The 23,290-nt window shown below is 37.2% G+C and overlaps 1 protein-coding gene across 1 annotated transcript in view; it reads right to left on the reverse strand.

Annotated features, from left to right (window-relative positions):
- Nucleotides 1–13,656: 13,656 nt before the first annotated feature.
- Nucleotides 13,657–23,290, reverse strand: part of GABRA1 (gamma-aminobutyric acid type A receptor subunit alpha1) — a 58,350-nt gene continuing 48,716 nt past the window's right edge. Inside the window, exons 9-10 of the mRNA XM_045901796.2 lie at nucleotides 21,981–22,183; nucleotides 13,657–15,973 (exon numbers count right to left, since the gene is read on the reverse strand). Of these exons, the coding sequence (XP_045757752.1) occupies nucleotides 15,662–15,973; nucleotides 21,981–22,183 (515 nt within the window). The 3' untranslated portion in view covers nucleotides 13,657–15,661. The remainder of the gene's footprint in view (nucleotides 15,974–21,980; nucleotides 22,184–23,290) is intronic.

Below are 23,290 nucleotides of genomic sequence, written 5' to 3' on the forward strand. Positions count from 1 at the left end.
GAATTATTATATTTTATTTACACAAGCAGAGGTGGTGACAGCAGCCGGCATGGCTTTGGAACTCTGCCCAACACTCTTAATTGGCAGTTATTACCGTTAATAAAATAATGACTGATAAGCAGAGCTAGCAAACACAGTTTTCGTTATATGCTAGGCACTGAGCTAACCGCTTATTCCCATTATCTCAGTTAATCATACAACTCTGTGAGAAGAATCGTCCTATCTTATAGATAAGGAAAATGAGGTTTGCCCAAAGTAACAAAAGTAACAACCAAGTACAAAACCACAAAACGTCATGTTTCTGAAGTCCATGCCTTTAGCTGTTCTAGCAAACTAAATGAAGCACTCACCTCTCTCCTCTTTCTCTTTGTGGTTTTCACTCAGGAAGTGACTTCCCCCACCATCCCCACTCGCATCAGTGTGAACAAAAGGCAGATCCTTCGGAAACCCTCCAGCCCCATCGATCCTGGCTGGGTGGGCTCCTGGTGACCTGTTTGGTGGGGCCCACTCTGAACTCTGTGAGGCCTCTGCACCTGCTGTTGCCTCAGCTTGGAAGACCTTCCTGGATCTTGTTAGCTCATCACCTCGAAATCTTGGAAACTGACCTCCCAAGCATGAATCAGGTAAGCTCTTCAACCCCTCAGCCCCAGTGGCTACTCACTCCACTGCAGCAGACCCAAGGCTTTTGTTCCTACCTTAATCGCATTATGCATGATATGATATTGAAACCGTTGGTTAAATTTCCACTTTCTTCAAATAGATAATGAGGTGAGAACAGGAAATCAATTTCACTCATCCTTCTATGCTTAGTGCCCAGCACAGCAAATGAAACAGAACAGATGCTCCAAAAAGAGTATTGGATGATTGAATAACTAATATAATATGTATTAATTATTAATATATATTAATATATTATAATTCCTGAAAAATTCCATGTGCTAAGCATTGTACTTGGTTTTTCCTTGCATTACCTCGTTCGATTTTTCTAGTCCATCTAGTAGCTAAATCATATTATCCTCACTCTAAATCAGGAAAACAAGACCTAGAGAAGATACGGAGTTTATCCTTGTTCACACAGATAGTGCCAGAGGAAATCTGAATTTGATCTTTCTAGAGTAGAATCTATACTCATAAGTACTGCACTTTATTAGACCCCTTCTAATAAGGGAATGGAAATAAATCAAACATCAAGACACGTGATTTTAGAACATGGTCTTACAATGCGAGCTTCCATTATTAGTCCCCTATTTAAAAATAAAATGGCTTAAACAGCCTGCTTTCTCATCATTCTCACAACACACTTCTCCCTCTTGTGACGCTGCCTACTTTTGGTCTGTTTATGCAGACACTATCCATTTGGGGTGACTGAAGTCACATTCTTCCCTAATTTTCTGAACTCCAGCTGATACACTCGTCTCTGAACTCACAGTGCATTTTGTCCCCTCATTCTTTTTCTTGTGGTTTTAGTGAAATTCTGCTGAGGTTAGGAGCACAGTCCTTGGAGTCAATCAGGGTTGAGGTTGTGGGCAATTCAACAGCACAGTCGCTTTGCCTTTGGGATAATGCTGACCCTCCACTGTGGCTCAGTTGGGCAGTAAGTCTCAGGATCCAGGGACAGACAGATAGAGCCGGAGGCCGTGAACACTGGGCAAGTCACATGGAGCCCGGGTTGCGAGGGAAGAGAATAAGGAGAATAAGGAAGGGAAAACCTGCTATTCAATGGGAGGAATAAAACTTAGAAATCGATCTAAAACAAAAGTTCCACCATAGAGGTTGGAGAGGACTTTGGAGTGGTTGAGATATACCCGGTAAGACAAATATTCCCAGGGAGGTTACGTTTTTGTCCAGGGAATTGACCAAACACATGCAAGAGATAATTCTCTCCAGGGCAGGGAAAGGTTAAGATCACACATCCTGGGATGCCTGGGTACCTGTCAGTTAAACGTCTGCCTTTGGTTCAGGTCATAATCCCAGTGTCCTGGGATCAAGTCCCACATCGGGTTCCTTGCTCAGCGGGGAGCTTACTTCTCCCTCTGCCTGCCACTCCCCCTGCCGTGCTCTCTCTCTCTTTCCCTCTCTAACAAATAAACAAATAAAATCTTTAAAAAAAAATCACACATCCTATCTGTCATAGCTATAGAAATCTTTGACCTTGTGGTTATCTCTGCCCTTTTCTGCTTCTGATAAACAAGATTTATTTGCTGTTATAGTTTTGTTTTTCCTTAGGTTTGCATTTATTTTTTATTCTTATGGATGTAAAAAAGGATATTTGGCCTCTCCTTAAAAGCAAGTCCTCTTTGTTCCTGAGCATATTTGTATCAAACGAAGAAGAGCCAGATGGAACAGGTGGGAAGGAAATATTCCATATTTCTCCTGTGTCATACGAGGGTGTCCTGATCTCCAGGCCACCTGCATCCGTCAGCAGTCCTGATGAAAGAGCACAGGGCCTGGCAGTCCGTGGAAGGTTTGCTCCCTGGTGCTGTCTGGACTGCCGTGGGCTGCTCCCAGCCTTATGGTGTCCAGACACTCTGTCATTTCTGCTTTATCCCAATAACCTTTGGCGACAACAAAAGCAAACAGGTACCTGAAAGCCAAGGATGCCAATGTAGTGAATTTGCCCTTTCTTTACTTAAAAAATGCAGGTGTCATTGGTACCACGAGAAGCCATGAACTGTTGAGAAGGTTCATTTAGAATCAAGATCACCTGTGGGCTTGTTATAATTCTAGACCGAAAAACCATGTGGCCACCATCTTTGCTATGCCTTTTACCCTCTTTTTACCAGGCTCTGCAAATAGGAGGAAATATGTGGGGAGATAGTAACTATGTATGTATATTTGGATGTGTGTGTGCATCTGTCTCTGTTCCTTTTTCTATTTATGTATGTATATAGAGAGAGATGCCAAGAGATACACACATTACATAACATACACATACATACATAGCTATTATTTCCCCAAATATAGGAAAGAGAGAAAGAGTTAGATACCTAGATTTATGAAGAAGGTACTGCATTAGAGAGTCTGACGGCTCAGTTTCCATTGAGATGTGCCCAATGTTATAGACTAGGGGCCTACAAATGCCTACAAAGTCGAGAATGATAATATCAATGAATGAAACCAGACAGGTGTGCTGGGTGGTGGCAAGAGCATATGAGAGGGTGGGGGGATTATGAAGAACTGGAAGTTCCATGCCTGATCTGGAAGGGGAACCAGACCCTCACCTTTAGTTGCCTTGCAGGATGCAGCTTTATTGTTGGCAGATTTTCATATCTCAATAAAACTGGAAAAATATATATGCAAAATTTTTTAGATTCTTAAAAATAATTGTGGGTGTCTAATTCTCCTCTCCCAACCTCACCCTCATCTATTACTCATTATTCAACTGGCCCTTTCTCATTTACTATTGACAGTCTTTCTTTACATGTCTAAGTTTACAACACATTCCAACCTGTGCCTACTATTTTTCGTATTTCCATTCTTTCCATACATTACCTGATCAATAAAAAGTGAATAAAACTCAAATACCAGTACATACCCAAGCAGAAGACATACTGTTTAAATCTGTAAATAATTTAAAGACCTAATAATCTCTTGGCTGGGTTTTCTAACTGCTCTTTTCTTTGGGAGAAATATGCTTTATTTTCTTTATTTCCTTTCTGTCTTTTTTTCTTTCCCTAAAATCTATGTGGTATGTGATAATGATTTTTTTTTTTCCCAAAGCAATTCTTATCTCTTTTCAAATCAACTCTACATGTTTCCCCGTGCCCCCACTCCCCGGCTCTCTTATGAAAACAGGTGTGGGGTATAATGTTGGTAGCGTCGAAAGGACCTGAATTTTTAATTCAGACAAGCCTAATCACTAGCATTTGATTAACTGCCATAGATTCTCAAAAACTTAAAATTAATTCCAGCCTCTTATTTATAGTCTACAATACCTGCTAAGATCTGGTCCCCACATACCTGGCCACCATCTCCTACAGCTCCTACCCATAACACTTCAGCATGTGTACTTTATTTATCCTTTAGAATTTTTACTAGCTTATCTCAGCCATACAGCCTTCTGTCTGGCTGGGGTAGATTATCAATTTCTGGCTTTTCCTTGTCATTCATGTCTCAGAACATGTGTTGACTTCCCACAAAGATCAACCATAGGCGTTATCTATACTGGTTTATGTTCTTCATTGTACTTATTATCTAAATGATTTCACTTTTTAAAAAAATGTTTTTTTTTAATTTTATTTGAGAGAGAGAGAGAGAGAGCATGCAAGACAGAGAGAGAGAGCATGAGTTGGTGGGAGAGGCAAAGGGAGAGGGAGAAGCAGAATCCCGCTGAACAGGGAGCCTGATGTGGGGCTCAATCCCAGGAACTGGGATCATGACCTGAGCCGAAGGCAGACACAACCAACCGAGCCACCCAGTTGCCCCAATGATTTAACTTTTAAGAGCTACTTTATTGAGGTATGATTGATATACAAAAAGCTGTATATATTTAATATATACAACTTGATGAGTTTGGGGATAAGTAGATACCTGTTAAATCATCACCACACTCAATGCCATAAACAATTTCATTATTCTGTGTGTAAATATTCAGTTAGGGTTTTTATGGTAAAGGAGAAAGGAAGGTTAGTGTTACTTACATAAAACTGAACTATTTGCAAGGCTGTTTCAAATGCTTACCAAGATCATCCCCATTTTCTAAAAGAAAAAAAAAATCGTTATTTTTTTCGTGGCTATCCTGTCCTCTGCTCTGGTAAACTGACTTTTCATGAGGAAAATTGCACAGTAGCTTGTACTGACTAGTGTAATATTTATATTCGTACAAGTACAGTTTGAGTAATTATTTTCTTGCTAAGGGTATTGCTAACATTGTAACTCTTACTTTTGACAGAATGTATAAAAGAATCATAAACTTCTATATGACTTGACAAGGAAGTGTAGTTCAAATAAATAATCCCATAGTAGCCTGGCAAGCTTTAGGAGATAAGACCTGTGTTTGGACTAGAAACCCTTCTATGTGCTTTCAGTGGGTCAGTAAGAGAATATAGTAATAGCCTAATGCCATCTATTAGAAAATACCGCCTATTGATACATCATATTATTTTTTAAGCCATCAAAATAATTTCCAGATATCCATGATTGCTAAATATAATTTGGGCCACTATTTGCATATGAATTTTGTTGTAATTATATGAAATTTGTTGACACTTACAATAGAAAGATCTTCTCTAGCTTCTTCTCCCTAAACCAACGCCTACAATAGTTGTCTTAAGTAACATTGATACTACAATTGTTTAGATAGGAACATGCAAATAGGGCATCTTAGAAATAGCAGTGACTGGGGAGTTGAAATCACATTTTAGACACCATCTCTACCATAAACTGTGCAGATTGGGTAAATCATGTCTTTGTGCTTTAATAACCTCACCTATGAAATGAGGCTATTGGCCGAATGTAGCTTTCAAGTCTCACATCCTGCATTTTCATTCTTAAACTAAGAGGATCTAATTCCTGGTATTTAAAAATAACCCATTCAGGTTTATATATAATACTTTGTTTTATTTTTTTCTTTATTTTTTTCTTACAAGTTAATGTTACTTCTGTATCTTGGCATTTTTATTCAGTACCATCCATGATGGAGGACTTTAGTAAATGAAGGCTTTTTGGATGATGACTAAAATGATAAAAATGAGGAGGAGAATGAGAATGTTAGTTTGGTCAAAAATACTATTTTTCTCCCAGTGAGACAGAGGTTAAAAGAGAAAACAATGCTTTTATTTCTGTTGCACCTTTGTTAGGTTTTTAAATTTATTGTAAAAAACACTTACGTGCTTTTGGATTTATGAAAATTAATTATTTGGTTTCAAATGTTGGCTATGGAAGAGCTACTATATATCATTAAATAGATTATTATACCATTATATATTACTGTGATAAAATCTTAGAAATAGACCATGGATTATAGTCAACAGTTGTCAATACTTCAAGACTCAGATCCTTGGGTAATAGATAATAGGCAAATTTCTTAAATTAGAAGCTTTAACTCTTCCTTGCTCTGATATAAGGAAGGTCTATATCTGTTCACTATCTAGATTACTGACACATGAGGAGGAGCTCAATGACAAATGAAAATACTGTTGCTTAGAGAAAACACCTCTTCTTCTAGGTCTAGGAAAATCCACCTGTGTTCCTATATTAGTTTCCTAGGGCAACTCTAACTAATTTCCACCAACTTGATGGCTTAAAACAATAGAAATTTATTTTCTCAAAGTTTTGGAGACCAAAAGTAAGAGATTCAGGTGTCAGCAGAACCGCACTCCCTCAGAGGGCTTTAGGGAGAGAATTCTTTGTCTCTTCACACTCCTGGGTGTTTCAAGGGTTGCCAGTGGCTGCATCACCCTGCTGTCTGCCTCTGTCCTCACATGGCCTTCTCTTCGGTATATGCTTTACCTTCTGTCTGTGGCAGAGCCCTCTCCCCATGCTTTTCTTATAATGACTTAAAAAGACGTGTCACTGAATCTAGGGCCAGATAATCTAGAATGACCTCATCCTGAGATCTTTAACTTAATGATGTCTGCAAAGACCCTTTTTCCAAATAAGGTCATATTCACAGTTTCCAGAGTTTAGGACATAGACATATCTTTTTGGAGGTCATCATTCAACCCGTTACACTTTTCCTTACATATCTTCATATAAAATCCTCTTTATTGGTCCTGGAATCAAGCCCCGCATCAGGCTTCCTGCTCAGTGAGGATTCTGCCTCTCCTTGTCCTTCTTCCCCGCCCCCACTCATGCTTGCTCTCTCTCAAATAAGTAAATAAAGTCTTAAAAAAAAAAAAAGCCTCTTTATTCTATTACTCCGTGTGCCATGTATGTGTTCTTAAAGCAGATCTGTTCCTAGGGGAACACCAGTGTCTAACGCAGTTCCTGTCACATATCGACTCATAATACATATCTGCTTAATGAATACCCATAGCCTTCAACATCTTGATTGGATTAAACATTTGGTATCATTTCAGTTAAATATCTCTCTTCTCTGTAAAGGATAAGAACTAAAGATTCAGATAGTACAATGGAAAGTCCAATATAGAAGAATGTTTATATTTTTATTTCTTATGAGAATTCAAGAAATGTGTACTGTAATCTTGAATCTACCATTAGCAGGGAGCTTATCCATTATGGCTTCCATAATTTTTTTATTTGTAAAATAAAGGAATTAATTTAGATTACCTTATAAATCCATTTAAACTCATAAAAAGTGACCTAGTTCTGATCCCATTCCTATTTCTGGTTTGGCATTTTATAGCTACAAACCAATTGGTGAGTTCTATAATCTTTCCAAGGCTTCGTTTTCTCATCTGTAAAATGAGAATTAAACGAAATAGTATATGAAAATAATATAGTGTAATCCCTGACACTAAGAAAGCAATATGTTATTGGGAACAATTCATCAGTGATTATTATTCCTGTTATATTATACAATGGCTTATTTTCCTATGGGAGTTTTGTTTAGGATCCACGGAATACACAGATATGATTGAACATCAAGAATTAACTGGGGCACTGGTCAAAACTGGTTGAAGAGAAAAAGTCTCTTTTCTTTGGACCACATATCACTTTAATCTTACCTTTGAATAATCCTTTACTCAAGAAATTGTTTTTGAATAAAAAATGTTCCCGAGACTACTTTTTTTTTTTTAAAGATTTTATTTATTTATTTGAGAGAGAGAATGAGAGAGAGCACATGAGAGGGTGGAGGGGCAGAGGGAGAAGCAGACTCCCTGCCGAGCAGGGAGCCCGATGCGGGACTCGATCCTGGGACTCGATCCTGGGACTCGATCCTGGGACTCCAGGATCATGACCTGAGCCGAAGGCAGTCGCTTAACCAACTGAGCCACCCAGGCGCCCCCGAGAGTACTTCTTTACTGGTACTACCTAAGGCTTGAATTTAAAAAGCAGTTTTAGTATATTATTTCTGTGTCTTCTATTTTTGCAGTGGCCATGAAGGGAAGAAGCAGAACTTAATGTGGACAACTGACCTCCAAATATGTGGATTCAATTTCCCCACGTCAACTCATCAACTCCTAATGGTAATCAGTGCAGAAATAGGACTGCTGAAGAACAGAGAATCACATTATTGTAAAACCAAATTTACATGTTTAACCTTTTAGTATCTGAATAACTTTGTTAAAGAGAAGTGCTCAACAGTATTTTGAAGAGACCCTTTATGGCACCCCTCACCCTGAGCTAATTGTGATGCTGGAAATTCTAATTCTATTCAACAATGTCGTTTCATAACCTTTAATGTGGGGAATACCTAAGCAGTGTTTCATTATTGTGTGCACATTTGCCACCCTCTAAAACTAGATCATTCTAAGCATAGATTGTACTTCATCTTTCAAGATCATACACATTTATAATAATTATAATGTCCACAGACATTTTTCTGTTCTTACATCATTTGAAAACTGCAGCTCATGAGCAAGTGGAGAGAGCTGCCAACAGCAGGAGCAAATGTTACTGAATGACCTACAATAGCTGTACTAGAATGTAGAGAGCAGAATAGACTCTCATTTGTAATGTCTGAAATTGAGTTTTCTCTTTAAAGGACAAATTTAATTTTCAAAAATATTCAGATTTTATTATGTCGGAAAAAAAACCCCTCTGTTTTAACAGGTTCATTGAATTTTATTTCTTCATTTTATTTGTACTCACTTTTCCATCTGTGGTGGGATTTATAATAGTTATCAGTTTTACACTGAATGAGACAAAATCTCTAAGATTTAATTCAATAAAATTTTGAATTCCTTGTCATTTACAGTAAAATGTATATACTTTCCCTATTAAAGCCATGCTTTGTTGTTTAAATCCTCAGTCTTACCTCCTTCCTCATCCCTTGTATTGTTACTTTAGTTTCTGAAATAAAAGCAACGAACCCATAAAAACATAGGCCGTGGGTAATGTGGATACCACATGCAAATAATAAAATAATAGTTCAAATTTGCTTTTGAGCTCCCCTAGTGACTATATCGCCTCTGCTATTTTTTTGTAAAGACTTTATTCATTTGAGAGGAGAGCGCAGGATCAGATTGAGGGTCAGAGGGAGAAGGAGAAGCAGGCTCCCCACCAAGCAGGGAGAGCCTGACACGGGGCTTAACACCAGGACCCCAGGATCATGACCTGAGCTGAAGGTAGATGCTTAATGGACTGAGCCCCCCAGGCACCCCTCACTTTAGCTATTCTTATTTCTGAATCTAGATTTTCCCTTTAGATTTACTTTTTTAATGATTTCTATGTCTTTAATGAGATCCTCTATTTAATGTATCATTGTCACAATACTTTTATTACTTGAACATAGCTTTTTGATTCTTCAGACACACTGATTATACCGCTTTGAAGTCAGCCCACTCTGCATGCCTTATTTTCCTCATCTTTCTGTTAAATTTCCATTTCTGGTTCCTTTGGTCTTTTCTTTGCTCTACCTGGGATTGTAACTTCTAGTTACCATCAGTATTAGTCTTCCTATTCATTTGCTTATAAGATTACTACTGTTTCTAACAATATCCATGGGTATGGAACTTCTGCATGCTTTGCCCTAAATTAAGGACCACTTCAGGTGGGAAGCTGTTTGTTAACACAGCCTGTCCTTCTCTGGTAGCATTATTGCAAAAATGTAGATAAAGAGATCATGAGTATAAATCCAGGTTCAAACATGGCATGTAAATATTCTTACAAAAGTTTCAGCCCTGTTTAGTTTTTGTTTTGAATAAATACTCCTTTGTTGTGGGGCTTTGGTTGATTTCTAGAGTCCTGAATTATTGTTGTAGAAAACCTGTCAAGTTTCATTTTGTCTTGGGAAAGTAGATTTGCTCAGGTCTTTACTTTGCCATTCTAGGAATGTTCACATTAATTATTATTATTATTCCTGTTTCCTGCATAAATAAGGCTCAGCAGGAACTGCCCAGTGGGCCATGTCAATATTTAAAGTGAGATCTCTAATTTCAGTGGCTTTTTATGCTATGATGGAGATGGGTACCAAAGTGTCCATTATGAGCCACCCTATTCATCTCTAGCATACTTCACATGATCTTTCCTTTTGATATGAAATGACTATTTGTGTTGTTTGTAATATTTTATAAGATTATTAGTTTTTCAAACAGACATGGACCATTAGTCAAGGAAATCCAGTGTAAATTTTTTTTGAAAAAGATGAATTTTGAAAGTATCAGCTTTATAATGAAGGCAATATTACTTACACAGTGTTTTAGGCAAATCAATAGACCTATATAAATTTCTCTTTTATAACGACACTGCTTATGGTAAGAATCAAAGAAAGTAATATCCATAATTATACTTTGATGGACTATTAATGAAGAAATCATACTTGCCATAATAAAATGTGCTACATGTTACAGTTAGAGAAATACAGGTAAGTTACCAACCCAAACCAAAAAGAACCTTAATATTTTACAGCCCCATGCAGATATCGACTTCTCTTTAGACCACAAATGTTTTGTTGAAAAATAATGTGACTTTAGAAAATGTAGGTAATCAGCATTGTTTCAAATGCAGTTTTGAAGTTCGCTCACTATTAATGAGGAACACCTTCCCTTTCTCTGTGAAGTAATTCTTGCACCATAGTACAGTTGCTCAATTAATATTATCAAACTAATGTATGAATCGGTATCGATTTTCTGAAAAACAGAGGTCATTAATCAATTGAATTACCCAAATTCAACTGGCTCATATGTTATATTTGACAAATACAGTAGTTTGAAAATTGTGGAGTTAAAAAGAATTTCAGTATTAAGTGTTTTTTTGTTACGTTGGGCTATCTGCAGCAATACACAGCCCCCTTCTCCACCTGGAACAGAATAGCTGTGGCTGAGGCTAAGGAGACTGGGCACGTGGCCTGTTTCTCACAGGCCTGAGAGCTTGCTCCAGTGTCATATTAGGGCTCCTTCACACACGTTAGTTCCCTGACAATAGAGTTTGTGACTCTCTGAGTTAAGTGTTAATATGTTACTATCACCTTTCAATGAAAGGCCTGTCCCTCATCATCATCAGCCATCCCCAACAACAGAGTGCCTGATAAATATTGAGTCATCTTTTAAAAACTCATGAAACTGCCCAAGTATTAAATGCCCTATACCTTGTACATTTATTGGTAGATGTGCATCTTGTTTAAAATGTTGTAACTTTAGGTTCACTTGGATTCTCTATGAATTATGAACTTTCCAAGGTCATCCTGTCATCTTCACTTCTGCCATCTCAGTACCTACCACAGTAGCTGAAGGGTGTTAGATGGTGGTTAAATGGCTCACAACGCATAAGGCTGGCCTTATATCCCCAGTCCACTGACAAATGGTCCTGGACCACTTCAATTCTTCTTACAGTTCAAGTTTTAGCTTGGGCATGATTAGTTCCTACAGATACAACTATGTAAGTTATGAAGAATGCCAAGTTAGCCCTGCTATTTGTCTCTTAGCACCCTCTACTTTTCTCACAGTATTTATATTATCTTTGCTTGATTCTCTGTCTTCCTCTCCTAATTGCAATTTCCTTAAGGAAAAAAGCCATGAAATATTTATGTCTACGCCCTTATCATGGAGCACAATACTTAATACAGGATAGAGACTCAGCAAATGTTAGCAGAATTTAGCATAATTAAATTAACATTTGGAGTTTGACTGAAATGTGGCTATAATGTAATCAAGTCAGATGCTTGTTCTTGTTGGTCACCAGAGTTGGAGAGATTTTAGAAAACTCCAACAGAAGGTCTTAACAAACAGGTATAATGAAATTCAAACAGATGGTCAGCAATTATGCCAGGTCCATTCCGATTTTGATTTCTTAGCTAATTATTATGGTGGGCCCCGACATGGATATATTTTGATAGCCAAAATTACCATCGTTCACTACATTCATTTTTGTGAGAGCCAAGAAATCCGTGAATGTGGATTCAGCTAGTTTACGTGAGCAGTTTTATTTGGATTGAATAAGCAATTTGGTTGGAGGATTTTAAAATTACTAATTTAGCTAAATCATGAATCATTTTTTTGATAGATGATTTGTAGAGACAGAATTTATTTTGTTTTTGCCTGGCCACCATCTAACACAGAAAGATTTTGCCTCACATAGTCCTGTCTGTAGAAACCCGGTACAGTTTTATCCCCGTCATTGAAATCATTTTTCTATTGTCTTTCAAGTGATTGTAAGTATTTTGCACTTTAATCTGACTTTGTGGTCATAGAAACATTGAGGAAAAGAACAGCCCCAGGGGAGATTTTCAAATGACAATGCTCAGACTCCTCCCTCAAAACAAACCAGAGTCTCATTTGCAGTATTGACAATACTATCATTTCAGGATTTTGATTCTGTTCTATTTATGTTTTATAAATTTTGAGTTGAAGTGCTACTGGTTGCACCAGAGATTGGGCATTTAACAATTCCTCTTTTTAAATGATTCATTTAAAATCATAGTTTAGGGTTGGGGCACCTGGGTGGCTCAGTCGTTAAGCGTCTGCCTTCATCTCAGGTCATGATCCCGGGGTCCTGGGATCGAGCCGCGCATTGGGCTCCCTGCTCGGCGGGAAAGCCTGCTTCTCCCTCTCCCACTCCCCCTGCTTGTGTTCCCTCTCTCACTGTGTCTCTCTGTGTCAAATAAATGAATAAAATCTTAAAAAAAAAAAAAAAGAAGAAGATGTAACACAGTTAAGATGGCAATACCTGGGGCGCCTGGGTGGCTCAGTCGTTAAGTGTCTGCCTTCGGCTCAGGTCATGATCCCAGGGTCCTGGGATCGAGGCCCGCATCGGGCTCCCTCCTCGGCCGGAAGCCTGCTTCTCCCTCTCCCACTCCCCCTGCTTGTGTTCCCTCTCTCACTGTATCTCTCTCTGTCAAATAAATAAAATCTTAAAAAAAATAAAAATAAAAAATAAGATAAAATCATAGTTTAGGGTCATACTATTGACACATCTTCAAAATTCTTCTCTGTACCCTAGATTCTTGCCAGCACTTGGCACTTTAAGGTGCTCCCACGCGAAAATGTTTAAAACAGGTCAGTGGTAAGTCCTATGAACAATAGGAAAAGAGAGTCAAGCATTCCATTTGGTTATTGAATAATGTTAACTTTATTATTATAATAGAATACAGTATGACATAAAATTAAGAGCTTTTGCTAAACTCTGTAAAGCAATACATGCATCTGCCATAAACAACCTCGATTCATGTTAGGTTTTATTGCCACTTCACTGCACTAAGGTGCAATAAACATTCAGTGTCATCTTTTAAAAAATGTTCCTGGGAGTAAACAGGAACTGTCCTCTATAAGAGTGTATCTTTATTTTCAAGGAAGACTTAACTAGTATTACATGGTTTAGCAAAGCACTGTAGAAAAGCTACATAGAATAATTTGTCTTTGATAAATTGTGCAATCAATTTATACAATAGAATACTATTCACACATACTAACAAACTAAGAAATGATAGAAATGCAATCATTGCATAGCAGAAAGCAGACTAATAAGAAATATTCACATCTAGTGAGCAAAATACAGACCAAATGTTAGCCATGAGGAGTCTGGAAGATAAAATGCTCTTAATAAACACATTGGGTTAACGCCGAAAAATAACAGATATAAAGAGCAACACAGAGATTAGAGCCATATTTCATTTTATTTTTTATACATAATATCTACACATGATACCAGAGGATGAAACGTCCTTGGTTCAGTCTTTATTGGTCTAGCTCGTTGAATTTAGGCAGGACCAAATCAAACAATAAAGCACATTTAAAAAGAAAACCAGAGTTTGTTTAGGAAAACACAAAGTGTGTTTTTTCCTACATCATTGGATAGCAGCTTTTTGAAAGAAACATTGCTCAAAACTTGGGTACGGATCCCAACGGACTTATTTGGCAATTATGCTGATAGGCTTATGTTATAGTATTCTAAATGTGGTTAGACTATGACCTGTGGATTCTGGATGCTAATTTTAAACATCTCTGAAATTCTATCAGACAAAAGGAGACTTCAAAAATACCTTCTGCATAAATATTCATCTCTAAAACATCTGGGAAGTAATGAAACAGACCAGAATTTTTATAGGGAGTATTAATGGACCTCTTGTAGTTAAAGCCCTTACATAGTATACCTACAAATATATTGCTACAGTATAAATGAAATGTAATAATGTTACTCAATAAAAGCTATTTCCTGTACATTCTTTCATGTGTTTTTATATTTAATGCTACATATGGTATAACACTTATTGAGATAGTTGGTATCAGCAGTTATAGCAATAATATACAGTTGATTTTCTAGCTCCAACTAATGCTTTTCCATTTTCTTTCTATTTTACAAGAGCCTCAAATAGGGAAATGCGGCATGACTTGAGCAGAGAGCAAGTGATTTACTACTGTACACCAAACGATAGTTTGAAATTATAAGCTTTCTCTATATAAGCAGACTTTATACCCGTCTATTTTAAATTCCATCTGATTCCCTCAGGCTGTTCTGTTTTTAATGCAGGCTCTAAGGTATTTCCATAGCACTTTACAACATTCTAACAGCTAAGAGCGGTGAGTCCTACACAATATTTTAAGAACACAACTTTAAAAAAGTAAAAAATGTACAATCTCATGCTGTATATTTACATACATAATTTATATATTCTATATTTGCTTATTAGTCATAAATTTCAATCTAAAGCTTTTAATGTACTGTTATATAAAATAATACATTCAACAATTCTAGAGCTTGCAAAATATGTTTGCCCCTCTAAAAACATCTTTCATAATGAGAATCAAGTGATTATTGGACCCATGTGCTATCTGGATATAGACAGGGTGGCAAAGGGAATATTTTTTAATTGTTTTATTTTTTATTTTTTATTGAGTGTATGTCTCTGTTAAAATGATTCCTCATTGAATCTAGTGATAAAAGCTCAGATGATGGTGAAGTAACCTATTTAAAGCATTTCTCTTTCTTGGATTAAATGTGCTTAATGGTAAGGAACTGCACGTTTGCCTATGCAATTTCCATGAATTTTAAAACATCCTTTAACAACAGAATAATGCATTAGCCATTTTTAAACGGAGAAAAAAAATGGGGATCTTCAGCTTTGGAAACAAAGTGTTAAAGCTATACATCAGTTTAAAAAAACAAAACAAAATGTAAAGTACACTGCAGTCTGTGCAATAAAGACATAGATTTTTAAAATTTCTTTCATTAAACATTTATAATTTATTCCTTGAAACACCTCCACATAAAAATATTTTCGACATATACAGTATCTTTTTTTTTAGAGTATTTGGAAATATATATCTACAAATGACCTAGAGTTATAAAGTTTTAATTTCCTTCTACTTTTCTTCATAGCTTGGACCTACTCCCCCAGCCTTTCCTCTCTCTTTCATTCTGTCTCCTTCTGTCGTGACTTTTCTCTCTTGCTTCCTCTCTCAGAATCCTGTCTCTCAGCTGTATGCTCTGCTTTGCTCTGGACTGCTGGACAGGGGTCTGTTGTTCTTGTATGAATTATGGAATAAGGAAACCTTCAAATTCTTTAAGACAGAGGCAATAAAGCAGGTGGAAATCACTGTGTTGAGAACAGAAAGCAATTCCCAGTGCAGAGGACTGAACAACAGAATGTGAATGAAAGGACCTATTGATGTGGGGTGGGGGCTTTTAGCTGAGGCTCTCTGTTTAAATATGTAGCCCAATAGACCAAGTTAAAGATTCCAAATAGCAGTGGGAAAGCTATTCTTGACAGTCGGTCAATTTTGCTGACACTGTTAAAGGTTTTCTTGGGTTCTGGTGGTTTTGTTTCCGGCTTGACTTCTTTTGGTTCTATGGTTGCACTTTTAGCAATCGTAGCTAAGCCGGGGTCACCCCTGGCCAAATTGGGGGTGTAGCTGGTTGCTGTTGGTGCATAAGTGTTGTTTTTCTTAATGAGAGGATCCTTCACTTTCTTTGGCTGTAGAAGGAAAGAGTAAAATCATTTTGTTCAGTAAACTGTGGGAAGGAAGTTTATAAGTTGTTGAGCAAAGTGACCTTTACTCTGGAACCCAAACCTATGCTTTGTTTAAAACGTGAGAAATGTAATGTATGACTGTATTATTGAGACAAATGAAAAATGCAGACACAAATGCCCAGTTATAAAATTGACAGATTTGGGCATCTACTGTACAGCACAGTGTTTACAGCTAATAATACATATCCTAGACTTGAATGCTGCCAAGACTAGGTCTTAAATGTTCTCACCACAAAACAAGAAATGGTAACTTTGTGACAGGATGGAGACGGCAACTGATGCTATGGCGGTAATTGCTTCACAACATATAAATGTATCATATGAACCACACTGTATGCCTCAAACTTACACAATGTCATGTGTCACATATCTCAATAACACTGGAAAAAAAATGCATAGTATTTTCCAGGCTTTCCAATCAGGAGGTAGAGTGATGTGATGCCAGTTTAGGAGCCTATCCTCAAGAACCTTTATAGCCTCAGCCTTTACCCTCTAGAAACATATTACTGCCTCATGAAGAAGCCTGGACTAGAAAACTGGGTGACCAGCGATCATGTGCCGTAGAGAGGGCCCGCCAGTATGAGGCCCCAGACGAGTGAGAGGCCATCGTGGATGCTCTCCCCCTGGTGGAGCCTTTCGTGTACTGCAACCATGTTACTGAGGCCACAGTCTACTAACCTGAAGTACCACCAGGTTGTTCTCAGCCCCAAGCGCCTGGTGGTTACTTTAAGGCACTAAGTTTTGGAGTGGTTTGTTTTGCAGCAGTAAGGTGCTGAGCCAGTTATTATTTGCTCCTTCTCCCTATGTTGCAAGTGGGCAAATGATAAAGCAGAGTTATTTAGGGTATCCTGAAGTCAATTCTTGTTCAATGTCAGCTGCTTGTCCATGTTATCTGTGCAATGAGTCACAACCCGCAGCATTTCTTGGGGTTTCTGTCATATAGAAATTTCTAAAAACCGAAGTGGTTCATTGTTTACAGCTATGTGGTCTGCTACATTTGCCACTAGCCACTTACGATGACTGAGTACTTGAAATGTGGCTAGTGTGTAAGTATAAAATATGTATAGGATTCTGAAGCCCTACTATAAAAAAAAATGCAATATATCTCCTTAATAGTGTTTTCTATTGTTTACACATTGTAAATATAATATTTTTGATATATTGGTTAAATCATATTAAGTCACTAATTCAACATCTGAAACTAATACTATACTGTATGTTAACTAACTAGAAATTAAATAAAAACTCGACAAAGAAAAAAAAGAAAAAAATTAGTTTCACTGGTTTGTTTCACTTTTTAAATAAGGCTATTAGAAAATTTTAAATTACATATATGGCTCACATTTGTGTCTCACATATTTCTGCTGGACAGCATTATTGTAGAAGAGTAGTTCTCACTCTTCTGTGCACATTAAATCACTAGTTAAAAAAATTTAAAGGGCAAATATCTTGGGCACAATCCATATTTTGAATCAAAATTCCTCAGGAGCAGAGTCTGGTTACTGACACTGCAAAAGGGCATACAGAGAATACTGATGAGCAGCTAAACTTGACCAACCAGACTCAATGTTCTCTGAATAATTTGTATTTTTATTATTGAATCAGAATAAAATCTTACTATCAGAAGACCTGCTGCTTTTCACAAGACACACTAGTCAGGAATTTTAACAGGTTAATTTCTTTATCCAGCCATGTGAACTATCTACTACTTTTTCTACCCTCTCCGAATCCTTACGAATTGCATTAAGACAACAACAAAGAGCCCAGAATTTTTTCTTTCTAGTATTACATCACTAAAAGTAAGACCACTTACTCCAACTGTACTCCTATTTTATAGTGAATACAGATTTGGTTAAGCTTTATGAATAGTGACAGAAATTTCCATAATAATTTGTACAAAAATAAAACAAGTGAAAGTGATTCTCTCTTCAATGTCAAAATGACTACAGGTCAAAAATAGATATGGTTTAGTAAGTTATGCAGGGGAAGACTAACACCACATATATGATTTCACTTACATATGGAATCTAAAAAACAAAACAAATGAATAAACAAACACAAAGCAGAAACAGACCATAAATACAGAGAACAAATTGTTGGTTGCCAGAGGGGAGGACATGGGGGTGGATGGGCAAAATGGGTGAAGGGCAGAGGGAAATACTGGCTTCTAGTTATGGAGTGAGTACATCATGGGAATAAAAGGCACAGCATTGGGAATATAGTAAATGGTATCATAACAGCATTGGATTGTGACCCTTGGTAGCTAGACTTGTGGTGAGCATAGCATTAATGCATAGAGTTGCAGAATCACTAGGTTGTATATCTGAAACTAATGTAACATTTTGTATCATCTATACTAGAATAAAAAAGTAGATATGGTTGATTACTTCAACCCAGTTAAAAAGCCAAACTGAATTTGCATTAGTCCATTTCTTAAAAAGTAAGAGTTCTAACATTGCAGAATACATGAAAAAGCATGCATGTCCTTTAGATAAAATGTATATGTACTCTATTGTGGAAGAGAGGCAATGGGTTCCAATCTAATCAAAAGTTGTTGAGTGACAATCACCCTGTTAGATAAACTGAAACGAATAACCTGCAGCAGGGATAATTCTTAGAGAAGAGTTTATATTTTTGATAGATTTCATTTCTCCCAGTGCCAAATTATTATAATACTCCAGTACTAAGTTTCTCAAGTTAAGTGCTTTTATTTGCAACATCATGTTGAATAAAATATTGAGAAATATCTGGTTGGCTTATCGGGAAAGAATACTTAATAATCTTCTTAATTTTTGAGAATGTTGAGCTCCCTACACTCTTTAAGAAATTGGTATTTCTTTTTTTTTATTAACATATAATGTATTATTTGTTCCAGGGGTACACGTTTGTGATTCATCAGTCTTAAACAATTCACAGCACTCACCATAGCACATACCCTCCCCAATGTCTACCACACAGCCACCCCATCCCTCCCACCCCCTCCACTCAGGCAACCCCCAGTTTGTTTCCTGAGATTAAGAGTCTCTTATGGTTTGTCTCCCTCTCTGGTTTTGTCTTGTTTCATTCTTCCCTCCCTTCCCTTATGATCCTCTGTCTTGTTTCTCAAATTCCTCATATCAGTGAGATCATATGATAATTGTCTTTCTCTGATTGACTTATCTCGCTTAGTATAATACCTTCTAGTTCCAGTCACGTCATTGCAAATGGCAAGATTTTGTTTTTTTGTTTTGTTTTGTTTTGTTTTGATGGCTGCATAATATTCCATTGTGTATTTATATACCACATCTTCTTTATCCATTCATCTGTTGATGGACATCTAGGCTCTTTCCATAGTTTGGCTATTGTGGACTTTGCTGCTATAAACACTGGGGTGCACGTGCCCCTTCGGATCACTACATTTGTATCTTTGGGGCAAATATCCAGGAGTGCAATTGCTGGGTCATAGGGTAGCTCTATTTTCAACTTTTTGAGGAACTTCCATACTGTTTTCCAGAGTGGCTGCACCAGCTTGCATTCCCACCAAGAGTGGAGGAGGGTTCCCCTTTCTCTGCATCCCCGCCAACATCTGTCGTTTCCTGACTTGTTCATTTTAGCCATTCTGACTGGTGTGAGGTGGTATCTCATTGAGGTTTTGATTTGTAAGAAATTGATATTTCTTTTAACAATTTACCATACGAAAATGGATCTTAAGCAGGCTCCTGAATGCTCAGTTGATAATGTGATAACTTACAGAAATTTTCTTTTTATTTTCAAGTTACACCATGTTAGAGATTGAAAATTTAATTCTCCTGAAAACACTCACCTGGTCATAGAAAATATATTTTATTCATCCTCTCTGAATGTCAAAATGAGACCTGGATCACACTGTGCTCACACTCCCTGTAAAAAGCCAATCAAACTGGCAAAGCCCTGGGGAAGATTTTTACAGAGGCATAGATAATTTACAGAAAATATTACCTTTCTCATTTGGATGACGGATATAGATGAATTATTGATATATGTATATATATCAATTATTGATATACATATATATATATATAGGTAAGATACAACTCTATCTACATCTATATTTGTATACTGAATAACATGGACTACAGATTGATAGAGATCAGAGTATTTCCTTTGAGAAACAAATACAGGGTCAGACAGAGATAATAACTTAACTTTGAGCTCAACCAATGCCTCAACCCAAATTCTATGTTTTCTGGACCAAATTCAACTAACAAGTCACTAACAACTGATACTGATGAGACAGAATCAGAAAGACACTGGCCTCTTGCAACAAAGTATTCAGATAGAAAAGCAATTGTTCCCAATGTTGGCATATCACTTTTCAGTTGTATATCACCCACGTTTGCAGACCACTAATTCTGAAGCACTTTAGCAGACTATTTCAGTGATTCTAAGATGTGAATTTAAAAATGTTCACATCTGTGACTCTGGGTTATGTCTTATACTTGGTAGTGTCTTATGATTAACTATTCTCCATGTTTGGCTCTCTTCTTTGGGCTGCTCTTCTGTTCTAGGACAAATGGAGACCATCAATGTCTAAAGTAAGTATCTGACAATCACTCTGTCTTCACTCTTTTACTCCTCTCTCCAACCAGTAAATGCAATCCCTTTGTCTTGTCCCTTCTCTCTACTGAACCTGAGCCAAGGTCCTTGGTTTGCAAATTCAGATTTTTTTTTTATATACTTGGCAAGCACGTTTCAAGGCAAGTGAATTTTGAGGGCCTGGTTAAGGTTCTGTTGGCTGCCATAGTGCATTCTACACAGACCTTCTTTTGCTTTCACTTGTGAAGATCATTGGGGTGTTCAGCTGACTCATCTGTGCCTGAGGGGTAAATCTAAAAGAGCTTTTACTTGGCAGCATCTTTTCTTTCCTACTTATGCATATATTAATAGCTCATCTTATAATCAGTAACACTTTAAATTAGTTTAAATAAGGTAGATGTTTCTACCACAAAGCATTCTCTTTTCTAGCACATCTGTGGAGCTATGAGGAAAACACCACTAAGTAAATTTCTTTACAATAGACCCTTTCATATTCTTGAATATCCCGTGACTCTGTGATATAATATGCAGCATTATTCAAGTGTATTCAACCACAGAACTTTATTCTTAGGGACCATCTCATGATACTAGTACTCGGAGGAATAGATTTTTGGGAAAAAGCTGCTATAGAGTGATTCCTCCTAGGTTATTTCTAGACATCTTACAATCTCTGTGTCTCTGACTTTGACCTTCTTTCCACCATCCCAAGGCTTTCTTGCATTTTGACATATTTTTCCTTCAAGCCATACAAGTAGAAATATCCTCACCACACGTGCTTTAAAATGCACTCTAAAATAGGTTCTAATTTAGGAAAAAGGTAATGAGCTTGACTTGATAATTTTCTACAATGAAGAATTTTTCTGTGATTTGTGTATGATCCTTAAAGCAAACCTCTAATTTGGAAAGGAAATATATTTCCTGTCCTTTACTTCACTGAAAATTGGAGATAATGCATTTTGCAAACTAAATTCAATTGGGGTATTAGAGTTAATGATATTTATGGCCAAAGTGATTAGGCTCAGAAAACAACCAAAACCTTTGATTTTCAAGTTCAAATTATAAATGGCATAAATTTATTTGCTCCTAATGTCAAGTTGATTAAAACTGTTCTCAAATCAATAGAGACCACAGCAAAGCATATTTGAGTAGAAATGTTTACCTTTGTCCCTCCTTTATCTCCTTTACTCTACTTTGCACATCGGCTCACTTAAACAACCTCTCTCTTTAGCACTACCAAAATTACCACAGCAGATAGTCACTTATGATACAAGAAACAGAGAATCCTCATTATTCTGTGTCTGCATTCTTCACCCATTCCCCAAAGTCCAAACATGCCATCTCACAGGTTTAATAAGACATACCAGTGACAGATCATGGGGGATACTGAAGTACTTACCTTTTCTGGAACCACACTTTTGCCATCCCATGCATAACCTCTCTTGGTGAAATAATTGACCGTGGCAAACTCGATCAGAGCTGAGAACACAAAGGCGTAGCACACTGCGATGAACCAATCCATAGCAGTGGCATAAGCCACCTTAGGAAGGGAATTTCTGGCACTGATGCTCAAAGTTGTCATGGTGAGCACAGTTGTTACTCCTGTAAAGGAAGAAATTAAGTGAATGTGTAGGTTCACACTACAAAATTTGATCACTGGAGGTCAGCCTACTTGGGCAAAGGGAAACCAGCAGGACCACAGATACAGTGTGTTGTTTAGTTCATCCCATTTTGGTTTGGGATGGATGAGTTTTAATTTAACCCCAATGTAGTTGGCAGTTCACAGTATGGCAGTATTGAGGGGGATCTCTTGGAGAGATAAACTGCTCTGCTACCGAGAAGCTGCTAATAAGATCATGAATTCCTTTAAATGGGTGCCTTGAACAAGGTGTCCTGGGCAGGAAAGGAAGTAATACTGTCTCACTCTCCCCAACTCTTTGCAACAGAAAGCAATGATCTTCATTGTCTCTGATCCACAAGAAACTGCTGGATCCTTAGCTCTGTTTAATATTCTATCTGCATATCCTAAATGTATAAACCAAGAAGCCAACAGCTTCTTATTAATCACTGATAGATAATTGAATTATTTTAGGATATTTTGTTACATTACTTTTAATTAATTATTTTAGGGTAATATTTTGTTACAAACTCTTCTGCTTTTAAACTGTCTTTCCCCCCTAATCCTGATATAGCTTTTTGAAGAAACTCCTGAAATGTGTTGCATGTCACTTGCTTGAGGGCACATGGCACAGAAGTGACAAAACAAACATTTGAGCACAAGCTTGCCTGATTCAGATGTCCACAATCTTTCCCTTTCTCTGTTAATGCTGCCTCATCTGCCCTTGGTCTGCATATCCGTCCCTAGTGATTAAAGTTACCAATATTCAAAGCGGTTTTCAAGTCAGTTGTTTTTAGCTTATTTAGATAATTAGTATATGTAATGCAGTAAGATCTAATATTGTAAGACACCTTTTAAGCCATTTGAAAGGGTATTAAAAAATTCACAGTAACCCAGTAGGCTGCATGGTATGGAAAAACTTCAAACCTTTTCCTGTGACTAGTCCCAGACTCACCACTTACTAGTTCAACGGCTGCATAGGCAAATTCACTTCTAGGGACCTTAGTCTCCATATCTGTAAGAGGGGTGATTTAGATTTTATTCTCTCAACTATCTATCATTGCTGAAATTCTAAGAGAAATTTCCGCAGT

This window comes from Mirounga angustirostris, unplaced genomic scaffold (assembly GCF_029215605.1).
Source record: "Mirounga angustirostris isolate CCGP_5_RB_7025 unplaced genomic scaffold, mMirAng1.0.hap1 SCAF_7, whole genome shotgun sequence".
Classification (NCBI taxonomy): Eukaryota; Metazoa; Chordata; class Mammalia; order Carnivora; family Phocidae; genus Mirounga; species Mirounga angustirostris.